At 31.3% G+C, this 14,134-nt stretch overlaps 1 protein-coding gene across 14 annotated transcripts in view; it reads left to right on the top strand.

The window, feature by feature from the left end:
- GULP1 (GULP PTB domain containing engulfment adaptor 1) overlaps positions 1-11,884 on the top strand; it is a 276,210-nt gene extending 264,326 nt beyond the window's left edge. For all 14 annotated transcript variants that reach the window (XM_019461729.2, XM_019461824.2, XM_019461804.2 and 11 more), the window contains 2 exons: positions 2,671-2,765; positions 9,885-11,884. In XM_019461729.2, coding sequence (XP_019317274.1) covers positions 2,671-2,765; positions 9,885-9,956 — 167 coding nt within the window. In that variant the 3' untranslated portion in view covers positions 9,957-11,884. The remainder of the gene's footprint in view (positions 1-2,670; positions 2,766-9,884) is intronic.
- The last annotated feature ends 2,250 nt before the right edge of the window (positions 11,885-14,134 follow it).

The raw sequence follows: 14,134 nt of genomic DNA, 5'->3' as shown, positions 1-14,134 counted from the left end.
ACATTAGAGTCTCTTATTGATGGATTAGAAAGCATATAACAGATGCTCATTTTCAATGTCTTGATTATATTTTGATCTGCACCATGTCACAGAAACTTAAAGAATACTCCCCAACGTCCATGATCAGTCATTACATGCAAAGGGAAATCGAAGAAAAGAGAGTTTTACATCTTATGCTTTATTGCATCCTCTCTAGTTCACATTAAGACATTTTTAATATAACTCTGAAGTTTTGGCTTAGGGCTTAAAGTATGTCAGGGCCTTTAATTTATTTGTTTCCCCTTGTGGAACTTAACCCAAGTATACTACACACATTAAGTATTCAATAAATTTTAGAGAAAAGCATTGGAAACTTCAGAAATCAGTTTATAAAAATATGTCAAACTTGTACATAAATTGAGATATATATTTAAATTCATTTGAATATATTTTGTGCCAACACAAAATATTTTTTCAGAGAATAATCCATAATATACATGTCATAGTGTGTTTTTAGCAAATGTTGCCAATATCCTGATATCATGATGGGGTATTTTTTGTCCTTGTGAGTGTCCACATCTCTTCCTTTACTGTTTTTTACTTCCTTGGATTTCATCGCTGATTCATTCATTCATTTATTTAGTCCATTGGGCATTTGTTTAACACATATGATAGACTTGGGTTGCAATCTGGAATTTGAAATGCAAATTAGCCATAGATCTCCAAAAGAGGGTTTTAATACAGGTCAAAATATAAATTGAAAAGAGCAAATAGATTTGAAAATATTTAGAAGGAATAATATGTCAGGATGGTATTGAGAGTTCAAAATCAATGATGATTCAGGATTTTAGACCAAATGTTGTTAACAGGGAAAATTAGAAGTAGAGAAGGGGGAAAATGTGTTCCATTTTAGACATTTGATATGTCTAGATTTTTCAAAGGCATATCAAACAATAAAATGCCTGTAATAAAAATCTCTATTCTTTCTGGCCAACTCTACTTTGTTTTTATTAATTCATTTCTTTTCACAAATATCTTTCATGTGTAAAAGCATTGTTGGATGTACTCGTGGTATGGGGGTAACCAAGGCATTCCTACAAAGAAAAGTTCCTCTGTTCTCCAAGTTCTGGTGTATTGCCTAAGTAACACCAGACTGAGGAAAATAAATAACAACAGCAATAATAACACCATATATATAAGGTGACTGTATATATATATATGTATATATATATATATACATATATATATATAATACCCATATATAATACCTATAGGTCACGTATAAGGTGACAATACATTTCCATTTGTTTAGGACAGTTCTGGTTTATCTCTTTTGTCCCGGTGTAACTGTCAGAAGCATTACTTTTATCTTAAAACTTAAATGTCTTTATTTGGATTATAAATTCTACGTCCCTCTTATTTATATAATACTTACCAGCACCAGGAACTTATAATTTTTTTTTACTTATTTAATACATGAATTTGAAAAAAAAGTTGTAACTAGAAAAGCAAGAACCTTTAATAATGAGGGTTCATAATTTAGAGGATATGGTAGAAGAAAGAACATAAATATTATTTCTTACATAGCATTGAATTTTGAGAATATAATTTTTTTACAAATGAAAAGTTTAATACATTATAAATTCGCATGCACCTATATAATTTTTAAAAGTTGTGTCAATTAAGGCTGCATTTGAATGATTCAGAGGAGAGAAGTTTCATAATTTTTAAATTTCTAAATCATATAATAGGCCATAATTTTATAAATTACAAACATCAATTTTAACTTTGTTGCTTCCTTAATGATTAAAAAATGCATACTTTAGAATTTATGTACAGAGAGCTATTTGATATTCTATTATTGGTATTTTTTTTTTTTAATGTTTATTTACTTTTGAGACAGAGAGAGACAGAGCATGAATGGGGGAGGGTCAGAGAGAGAGGGAGATACAGAATCTGGAGCAGGCTCCAGGCTCTGAGCTGTCAGCACAGAGCCCGACGCGGGGCTTGAACTCACGGACCGTGAGATCATGACCTGAGCCAAAGCCAGACACCCAACCAACCGAGCCACCCAGGTGCCCCTATTATTGGTATTTTTAAAAGGAAATCTGTTTCTAGGATAGAAGACATTTTTAAAGAACCTGTCCCATTGTGTTTATTTAGGAAGGTGATATGATTTCATAGTACATGAAACAACATGCCTTACATTTTTTTCTGAATAAATGTGAGATTAAGGTATCACGAGCTATGAGTAAACTACTTACCAATCTGCTCAGTCCCACATACTGCTTCACTGTTGTGTTACAAAGGCATCCGTAAGGAATAGAGGTCTTCAAAAAGTAATCTGTTATTGTAGTTAATTTAAATTGCTTCAGTAAAATGTAGGTATTGTAATATACTAATTATCAAATATTTGAGAATTTGATATTGGGAAGTCTTAATTAAAGACACAGAAACCTCTCTGGGTAATAATTCTCTGTAACCAGTTTTTAATACTGTCATAAAATGGATCTTGGCTTCTTTGTTGGTGTTTAACTAGTCTAAGCTCAGGGAAACCCAGCATAAAGTGTGTGTGGATAGGAGCTCATTTGGTTATGTGAGTAGTTCTTTATGTAATCTTGCCTTTGAAATCTAACTCACTCAACTCACTTTCTGTCATTTCATTTACTAAATTATTTTTCCTCCTTTTAGAACGGGACCTGTTTGGAGCAGAACCTTTTGACCCATTTAACTGTGGAGCAGGGGATTTCCCTCCAGATATTCAATCAAAATTAGATGAGATGCAGGTGACTGTTTTAACAGATTGGCTTATAAATGGTTTATTTCTTTTTAATATGGAACACAGAGAATGTTATATACCAAAACTACCCTTTCCTTGAATTATTATCCCTATGAAAACTTACTTGAAACAATTACTTTAAAATAATCATATATATTTAGTCCTAAAAATGTTCCTACAGATGCTAAGGATAAGGTTTTATTGTGTTTTGTTTAGTTTTTAATAGTACAATTTACAGTGACAATCAGATGGTTCTTTTTTTATACAAAATTGCGTGGATTTAAATGGTTCATTACTTTGAAATCCAAAAATTGCAGGGTCATTGCACTAGACTTATAAGATTTCAACTCAGTTTTTAACAATTATGAATTTCAGATTGTACATGGAGAGATGAAGGAAAATCTTTGTGAGAGTAAAATCAGTCTCTTTTAAAAGAAGCATTGTAGTTATGGCTCATAACTTCTGGGTTCTTATTGAAAAAGCAGGCACCCAGTGACAACTTCTTTAGGAACGTAGTCCAGTTGGGTTTCCATTTCTCTCTCCCTCTTATTTTTCAATTCTGAATTGTACTGAAAGTTTGAAGGTATTATGGGCTGTGATTAATAAATAATCTTAAAAGCACCAGGAAAAAGACTTCTCTTTATATTTGTCCTTTATATTTTGGTGGTTATTATATCCTATTTTTTTATTGAAAAGACTTTGTGTATGTATGGTAGAATGTAGGCAAAGACCAATTATATGAAGCTGATTGGGAAGAGGCAGTGAGTGAAGAGAAGGAGTTGTTGCCACTTATAGGCAATGAATTCTCTATGCTTCATTTCCTGGACAAAACAAAATTAATGGTGGATTCTGATCATCTAACACTGGTGAAACACTCCTTTCTAGAAAGATAATATAAATATCCTTCCACTCATTTTGGACTACAGCTATGAAGCACTCTTCTTCTTTTCTAGGTATTATGTGAATTTCTTTATTGTTTTAGAGATAATAATGCCTGCATCTTAAAAGTTGCATTATTTAATATACACCTTGAGATTTTCAAAGCATATGTTAAAACAACATTTCTCAAGTTGGGTGATTCATAATTTCCTTTTATGTGAAAAAAAATTATTTTAAATCCTTTATATTGGCTTAAATTGTTATAACATTTCTTAAAAATTTACCAAAAAAGTTATACATAACTTATTCTTATAGCTCTGATACAACTATTAATTCAAAACTTATAAATTAAATAAAAGCAAAATTACAACACCTAATAAAATTGATTTAAATTAAGAACTTCAACAAGGTGGATGATGTTATCTGGCTGAAACTAAAACCACCAATATCAAACTTCTGTTGATTTCGGCATGTATCCCGTTTGATGGTACAATTTCTCTCCCTCTTTTCTATATTTCAAATACTATGAAACTTTCACTCAAATAGTGCATGGTTATTTACCAAGAATACTTTATTTCATGTGAAATCAATTCCTCTCCATTTTCAATAGTTTTACCAATTAGGTTTATGCTACTTGGGGCTAATGCTTTTATTAGAACAGACACAAACATGGGCACAGTGGTGTTTGTTCCCAAGCATTAAAATCATAAAGAGTACTTTTCTTTTAATGTTTTTTAATTTCCACAAAACTGAAGAATTTTCTATAGATTTTTTAAAATAAGCCTACATCTCCAGATTTTTGTAGGAACTAACTTTGAGAGACACTGTATTGGAATGATTTAGTGATGTGTTAGTTAAGTAATGTTAAACTATGGTATTTTTGCTTTGGTTTTTGTTTTGCCATTTCTAATATTTTCTTAATGTCTCTTTTATTCTTTTCTGCTTTCATGGTGGGTAGCGCCAGAGATGGTTGGTATATCATTTTCATAATAATTTTAAACAACTTACAACTCCTTAAAGCTAAAACCTTAATATTTGCATGCTCTACTTAATAAATATTCAAACAGCAGTTTCATATGGATGTCTCTGATTATTAGTTGTGTTTAAAGAGGTTTTATAACTCATATTTTAAAGTTCTTTTTTCAATGATGTAGTCATTATTGCATTGTCTACCTCATTGCTTGTCTGTTTTTTTGTTTTGTTTTGTTTGTTTGTTTTTCCTTAGTTCAAGATTTATTGCAAGGTCACTTTAACTAAAGTAAAATAATATTTTCTCCATCTAAAGTCTATGACAACTTTTGCTATTAATCTTGTAAGCCTAATTAATCTAATGCACACATTTGGCTACTATTTTTATCTTTGCATATAATGTAAAAACATTAGAGAACAGTGGGTGTATAAATAATGAGTTAATAAGCCTAGTGAGATGTTTGGGTTTTCTCTTTAATTTACAGAGGAAATCACAAAAATATCTTGTGCATGTCAGAAGTTAACCTGAAATGTTAAGCCATATTTCATTATAAATTGTTGGAAAATTAAATATTTGTTTGAAGTTAATAATGTTATTTAATGTGACATAGTTTAAACTTTCTGGTATGTGTCACTGACAGACAAATCAGTAAAATAGTAATGATAACCCAGATGTGTGACGTCTAAGTTATAATAATTTAATACATTAAAAACGAAGCATGGCAAATCAGTGAAGGATGAAAGAATTTTGCATTAAGGGGTTGTTAAATCAACTGGTTACTAATTTGGTAGAAGATCAAGGTACAGCTGTAACTTACAACAAATATCCAAGTAAATTTCAGAAAGATTTGTCAGTTTAAAATGTTAAAATACAATTGAATATTTATCAGACTTTTGAGTTGGAAAGAAATTTTAATACAGAAAAGAAAAACTTGTACATTAGTTTTAAATGTACACATTTAAGGTAAATGTAAAATATGTATACAGAAGAATTTCTATAGTTCTTTGTAGTTTTTTCTTTTCTTTAAAAAAATCTATAAATATATCACATACACAGAATTAAAGTAAAAAGACACATAATTAGAAAAATAAACAATCAGATAAATAAAAAAGCAGTAGTTCACAGACCACCAGGGGCTAACATGCATGTAGACATGTCTAATTTAATCAAAGAAAATATACAAATTAAACAAAGAACTAGAAATGCTATTTTAATCAAGCAAATTAAATATTTTATTTCCTTATTAATGATCAGTGCAAGTGAAAATATGATGGACAAGCACTCAGTCATTGATGGGCAAGGGTCCATCCGTAGCATCCCTTTGGAGATTTGTTACTAATAAATACTTATATTTTTGATATCAAAAACTTCAATGAAGTCTATTCTGAGAAGAAAATGACTCTAAATGAAGAAAATCTCTACGGACAAAAACATCTAGTTAACTTTAAGAATAATTATAAAATACTAGATACAATTAAATCATATTAAAAAGTTAATAGAGGGGCACCTGGGTGACTCAGTCAGTTGAGCGTCTGACTTCAGCTCAGGTCATGATCTCACAGCTCGTGAGTTCGAGCCCCACGTCGGGCTCTGTGCTGACAGCTTGGAGCCTGGAGCCTGCTTCGGATTCTGTGTCTCCCTCTCTCTCTGCCCCTAACACACTTGCATTCTCTCTCTCTCAAAAATAAATAAACATTAAAAAAAAAATTTTTTTCAAGTTAATAGATTCATGGTTGCTGGAGGGAAAACTAGTGAAGAGACAGTAGGAATAAGGGGATTAAGAGGTACAAACTTCCAGTTATAAAATAAATAAATCACAGGGATGGAAATAAGGCATAGGAAATACAGTCAATATTATAACTTTTATGGTGACAGATGGTAACTGCATAATGAGCATTGCATAATGTACGTAAATAGTGAATCACCATGTTGTACACTTGAGACTAATGTAAAATGTATGTCATCTATACTTGTATTTTTTAAAAAATTAATAAAATATTATATAATCATTAGCTTTATGGGAACCCAATATAGAAACTTTGTTCTCCTAGATTTTAAAAAAATATAAAAAATTATATATATGTGATACATTAAAATAAATAAGAAAGTTGTATATAATATATAGTTTTTATACTGTTATTAAAATTGTTTTTAAAAAATCTATACATAGATGAAAAGGAGACTCAAAGGACACATACTTCAATATGTTCATAATTCTTATGTAAGAGTGGTTTTCCTTCCTTGATATGCTTTTCTATTTCAAAATAAAAACATGCAACTGGGCAAAATATTTCATATAAAAAGTGAATCATTAATAATATATTAGAAAAATAATATATTAATAAAATTATTCTTTTGTGTGATACTAGTTTACGATAACTTCCATCACTACATAAATAAAATAAAGCCTCATTTTCATTCAAAGTTTTACAATTCAAGTGGATATGGAACCTGAGAAAGATTCAGTGGTCATTAAATCATGATTTACTAAATGAAACCTAGGAGGGAAGGTTAGAAACTGTGAGAAATTTTATCTGAAGAGTAAAGAAAACCAAAGAGCAATATAACAATGTGTCTGTTAATGGGGATGATTAAATTCATCTATGGGGATTCCGAAAGGATCCTTCTTAAATCACTATGGAGATATTCTTGTAAGAGATCTACATTTTTAAATTATTGAAATAGTGACCAATCCCTATTTTACTTTGATTGCTATTCTGCCTTTCAAACACTACTGACACACTGATAAGTAGTTGAAGTGATAGTGGTTTAATTTCAGAATGAACTGACAAAAATTTTAAAACACTGTATGGTATCAAATCTTTCCAAAGTTAATACATACCTACACTGTCTGCCTATCTATCTATCTATCTATCTATCATCTATCTATCCTCTATCTATCATCTATCTATCTATCATCTATCTATCATCTATCTCTCTATCATCTATCTATCATCTATCTATCTATCTATCTATCTATCTATCTATCTATCATCTATCTATCATCTATCTCTCTATCATCTATCTATCTATCTATCTATCTATCATCTATCTATCTATCTATCATCTATCTATCTATCTATCTATCTGTCATCTATCTATCTGTCATCTATCTATCTATCTATCATCTATCTATCATCTATCTATCATCTATCTATCTATCTATCTATCTATCTATCTAATATACCAGAAGATGACCTAGGACACAGATCCTCACATATCCAAATAAAATATTTATAAAATTAGTTAATTTATACTATCTTCAACTTAAAGGTTGACTTTCCTAAGTACTTGGCAGCTGTTTAAAATATATGCATACGTAAGGTAAAATATTTCTTCTTGTGATAAGAACAGCCTTTTTAAAAATAACGGTAAGTACTCTGACTTTTACTCAACTAACTGTAATTTGTACTGTAAGTTCTGGGAAAAAGTTTTGAAACCCTTTGCAGTAGTGGCATTGCTCTGTGGCCTTTATAATGTAGGTATAATGAAGAGCATACTCCGTGTTAACAGCAAATGAGGTGTGGCTTGCAGTTTTAAAATGATTTTCTTCTACTGTATGATAATGTTCACATTGAATTTGTAATAAGATAAGTATGTTAGACACCTGTTGTAAACAAAAGTAATTTGGGGCAATGCAAAGAGATACACAACTGGCCAACATACAAGTAGATACAGTCTAATGAAATAAAATACAGAGGAGAACAGAGGACAAAAGACTTCTTTCTGAGTGATGTTTTATTTTCCACAAGAATAGTCTGTTTACATTTTCACTCACCAATATGTCACATGGTCACCCCAAATTCCAAATTACCTGCCTGAACAAAATTTCAGTTCTGTTAGTAAGAGAGAAAGGTAAAGTATATATATATATATATATATATATATATATATATATATACAAACTGCCACCGTGCTTCTACAAAAAAACCTAAAATGTAGCCCCAGTTCCTTTCATTAATGTGAGTCCCTGCTTTTTCTCTCTTCTTTGGCAGGCCAGTGTGCATAGATTAAGAGCAAGGGTGGGGAGAGAGGAGATGGAAAACTGGAGATAGCCCATTACCTTATGCAAAAATGAAGAGAGCTTGGAGTAGAGGACAAACTCTTTTGCCACTTTTTTTAATGTTTATTTTTGAGAGAGAGAGATACAGAGAGAGAGAGAGAGAGAGAGAGAGAGAGAGAGAGAGAGAGAGTTTGAACAGGGGAGGGCAGAGAGAGAGGGAGATACAGAATCTGAAGCAAGCTCCAGGGGACTTGAGCTGTAAGATCATGACCTGAGCCAAAGTTGGACACTCAGCAGACATCCACGCAGGCTCCCCTTGCCACCAACTTTTAACACAAAATCTTAGGAGGAAGAAAACTTCTCACAGCAATTGTGTACTTGCTCTCAATAAGTCAGAGACAACTTCCAAAAACATCTAAAACGTGCTTAGGGGGAGTGAGACTCAAAGCTACAACTTGAAACTGTAAGAAATAGCAGGACGGCGCTTGGGTGGCTCAGTCGGTTAAGCATCTGACTTCAGCTCAGGTCATGATCTCACAGTCCGTGAGTTCGAGCCCTGCCTCAGGCAATGTGCTGACAGCTCAGAGCCTGGAGCCTGCTTCAGATTCTGTGTCTCCCTCTTTCTCTGCCCCTCCCCTGCTCATGCTCTCTCTCTGTCTCAAAAATAAATAAAAACATTAAAAAAAATTTTAAAAAGAAGAAATAGCAGGACTAGTAGAGGAAGCTTCCTCCATTAGAAAGTGGTCTGCACATAGGATATGGCATTGTGTTTACTAAAAGTATTTTACCTAGCTCTGGACAGTGGCAACCAGGAAGAAAAGATGAAAACTATAAGGCTCTGTTGAACCTTTCATCAAACTTGAGGTCTAGCTATCTTACTTCTATTTAAATGAATATTGATCTTTAAAGCCAACAGAGGAAATTTAAACTAGAGTAGAATGGCATTACAGATTTTATTGAAATAAAACATGTAAGTCTTAAAACTACTTAACTCCATATATTTCTGTTTTCTTTTGTCTTTCATGCATGCTAACTTCACATATATTTAAAACATTTAAAATGCTAATGGGTGTACACAACTGTCTGGGATATACACCAATATAAAATTTTGACAAACCAGCATTTGACGTATTTTTTCTTAGCTGATCAAAGCATGAAGATTTCAACTTCTATTCAGAGACTCTTTATTTCCTGATTATCATTATTATCACTATTATTATTGTCATTATTGCCATAAGCATTTCCTATTTTAATTATTTTACTCTGTTTTACAGGAGGGGTTCAAAATGGGACTAACTCTTGAAGGCACAGTATTTTGTCTCGACCCATTAGACAGCAGGTGCTGATGTCAAGAACAAGAGATCCAGATTTGTGTTTAATTTGTTTTCTATACATATACATCATTCATTATTATTTTATGAAAGGTAGTATTCATGTGCCAATATATTTTTGAAAATCTTAACTTTTTGAAAATTATTTTAGTAAAATGTTCATTATTGATCTATAACATTTATTTCAAAAACAACTAATTGTAAAGTAAATCATACTTTTATGTTCCTTTCTGTTTCTCTTGTAGATGAATTTATAATCAAAAAACAGATTACCCAAATTATCTGTCTTGTGTCTGAGTTCTAAATAATTAGCATCTTGAAATTTGTGTTCATTCTCCAGGCTGCTAGTTTATTATTGATTCCCAAAAGCCATACTTTAATGATACCTTTCAAAGTCTTGACAAGATATACCAATGCCAAGCTAAATATGTTCTATATTCAAACCAATAAACATGTTACCATCCATTAGACAGATGTTATTTTATGGATTAAATGTTGTTCATGTCATTGCAAAATGTAAACTTTGAATATAATGCCACGAGGTCATTTGTAGCAAGTAAAATAGCAAAAATATAATTTCCAATAATAATTAAAGCAAATAGAGTATTTGTTAGCAAAAACAAAGTAATAGTGTTATCTATTATTATCAGTTATACTCTAAGTCTTTTATTTATTTCATAAGTAAAGATTATGGGAAAAAATGAACATTTGCTCTTCGCAAAACACTTAATATTTAATTTCTAATGAGATAAGATAGACACCTATCTAATGAGATAAGGATTTACGTTGCTAAGCATCTCAATATCATCTGAGCTAATATTTCCTAAAAAAATATTTGGAATTTAGGCTGTCTATGGTTGCAATGTCTATTACCCATGTATACTTTACCAACTATATTTTTTCTCACTGAATAAAATTATTCTTCTCATATTTTCTCCTTTTCATAGATATTTTCTCACCAAATTTTATTTTGTGATGACCCATTAGTTTTGATATTTTGAAATCTATGACAACTATTCTTTATGAATCATCAATATTATTTAGCAAATTTAATTTGTATTTGTTTTTGTTGAAGTCAGAATCTCATTTTTCACAAAAACCAAGTGGCTTCTCAGTTTGGTTCAACATAAACAATAAAATTTTCTTGTACTTAATTCATAATGTGTTGATGAGCTCTGACCCTTAAAAATGTTTGTTTCCTATGCATTTGCCCATTATGTAACAAGCTTTAGTTTGTACTCAGTGCAAGAAAAATCTATGGTCAAAATTTAAAATTTGGTTCATCACATCATAAGAAAAATAGATTAATGAAAATATGAGCTTAGATTAGGGGTAGATCTTAAAAGTAGATTTTTATTTTACTCATGGGAATTTCTGTCAAGTGCTAAAGGTACATATTCAGTAGGAAAAGAAATCAAATATGCTTATGCAATATTATATTTGTATGTATCTTCATGATGTTCTATGGTATATATAAGCCTTGTTTTCTGTTATCTGCTAAGTTGTACCTTAATTAGAGGTTAGTATATGTTTCATAAAGAAGAATCTTTATAATTTTGTTTGTCATATAGTATTTTGGAATTTGTATAATGAGGATGTTTAGAAGCCATTTCAATGGCTTTTTTTTTAACAGATAGAATTTGTATTTTTATTGTACTTTAAAAAGCTTTATGTAATAGGTATATATTTAGCAGCCATTTATTATCAATGGTAACACAATAGAGTACTAAGATGGTATTTGCACACTTAAGACACGTTACTTTACCAATTTTTAATGGTAATCCGTTCTACTGGCATGACTAAATAGTACATAATTGCTCATTAATTATGAACATTTATTTCACCAGTGCATTTTTATGAAGATCCAGTTGAAAATTGTATTTCTATGTAAACTCAATGATATGTTTGATTTTGCTGAGAATAAATAATTTTAAATAAATAAATGGTGTAATTTACTCATTAAATAATCTCTAGTTAAGTTAGAAACATTCTGAAGCTACTTACATAACAAAGTTTCCTGCTCGTAAAATGAAGCCTAAGAGAGGAAGGAACGAAGGAACAAAGGAATGAAGGAAGGGAGGCAGGGAAAAGAAAGGAAAGGGATTCATGAACTTTACTTTTAACTTCATTTCTTATAGCCCACACACATTTTAGCTGCATAAGCAAATACCATTCAGTTGTGGAGACAGTGGACTTGGTCCTGCTGGTGAGATAGGTCATAATGTAGTTTGTGATTTCACTAGAAGCATCTGGTGCAATAACCGTATTATGTAAATACCTCTTTTCAAAATTCAGAGCCTTTTTAGCCTGGTAATAATGTAAAGGCTTTCTTGGCTGATAGGCTTTAAAAGGTGGAGTTGATAAAAGATCTGAGTTGTGGCTCACTGCAATATCATGACGTTTTGAGCCTTTTGAAAACACAGTAGTAAGTATTTTAAAGATTCACAGGACTCAAATGCACAGCGTTTGCACACCAATGAGCAATTCATCGGTCTATTCAATAACGTTCATTTTTTACTCACTTTATGTGATAATGTATATCATGTGGGTAAGAGCACATCTCGTAAGTTTGCTTACTTAACATTATTAAATTGAAGACCAGATTTCTGCCTTCAGTTAGTTTACTGTCATAAGGGACAAGTAAGGCAATACATGAATGAATGAGTGAAAAACAATATGTACGAAAGTACCGTGTGAACCGAAATCTTCCCAGAGAATATATATATTTAACTATGTTTAAATGTGGGTACCTAGCACTGGCTAGTGTCTACAGTGTTAGATATCCAGTTCAATGGCAACAATTTTCTCTTCGTTTATTTTATTTTGGATTTGAATTTTTTAAAAAAGTTTTGGTCCCATTATGGGAATTTATGTTCAGATAGAATTTCTGATAGATTTGCATTGTCTCATTTCTAAGTTGTTTTTTTTTTCTCTTTTTGATGTTATTTAACATAACCATGAAAAAAAACTGGCTGCTAATATTTTTCTGTTCCAGTGTTTCCATATATAGTTCCAAATTCAATATTTGTTCATGATTTTGGATTTCAACCTCTGTTAAATTAGTTGGAGAATCTTGGACTCAATTTTGACAACTAAATCTCAGACTCCACCTAAACTACACTGTTTATAGGTGGCAAACACATTGCTGAGATAATCATGGCTGGTATTGCCCTCAGATCCCATATCTCAGGCAGGAAGGACCTAACAAGTGTCCTCTCCTTCCTAGATAACCTCTGACAGATTCTCAAGAACTTCCTCCTTAAATGTCCATCTCATAAATGGAACAAAACCTTAATTCTTACACACTTGTTTCATGTCTTGATCATATATTGTTAATGTCCAAATGTAACCTACTTCTTCTAGAAATCCTGCATATAAAACATATTTTGTCTGGATTCATCCAAAGTGGATTTCCTTACTCTAATAAGGAGACCACCAAAAATAATTTATGCTCTTCTCTGTCCTTGCTTTCAAGTAAATTTTTGCAAAATATGGAGATTACATTTCTCTGGAAGCATTTCTTTCCACTCCAGTTCATGGATTCTAAGATACACTACTTCCTAAATCATAGATAATATGCAAAATATGACATACTTAAGAAGTTGAGTTTAACGTCCCATTTCAAACATTTTCTGACATTACATGATAAGTTGAAATAGTGAAATTTCTATGCCATTACATTGGGTTTTGTGTCACTTAATGGTACCACCATAACTATAACTATGAATTTGGAAAAATTTACTTTATTTCCCTTAGCCACGTTTCTGGCGTTCATTCAGATGCATACTCAAAATTCACTGAGTCAGACTTTTACAGTTTGCATGCAGGTCTGTCTATAGGCACTTTGGAATATGCATTAAGGCATTTAAATGTTGCTTTCTTTCATTAAGAAAACCCGGCTAGAAGCTGTAAGAATTACCTTCTTAAAAGGGTTCTCCAGTACCCATTGAACATAATTAAGTTCCCTATTAGAGGACATTCTGATATCTGATGACATTTTCTTGGTAATTTGTACTTTATTGAATTATCATTCATATGTTTTGCAAAAATAAATGAAATACTGTCATGGAAAATCTTTTAAAAACATTTTTAAAGTTTTTTTTAACATTTCTATTTATTCCCCAAAATCTTGAAGAAAAGATTTCCTTGACATTTTTATATCCTGTGGTGCCAAGCACAACACTTTTGTCCAT

This window comes from Panthera pardus, unplaced genomic scaffold (assembly GCF_024362965.1).
Source record: "Panthera pardus isolate Hobbes unplaced genomic scaffold, ASM2436296v1 HiC_scaffold_10, whole genome shotgun sequence".
NCBI lineage: Eukaryota > Metazoa > Chordata > Mammalia > Carnivora > Felidae > Panthera > Panthera pardus.
Note: the sequence above shows the minus strand (reverse complement) of the source record. Positions and strands in the feature narration are given on the sequence as shown.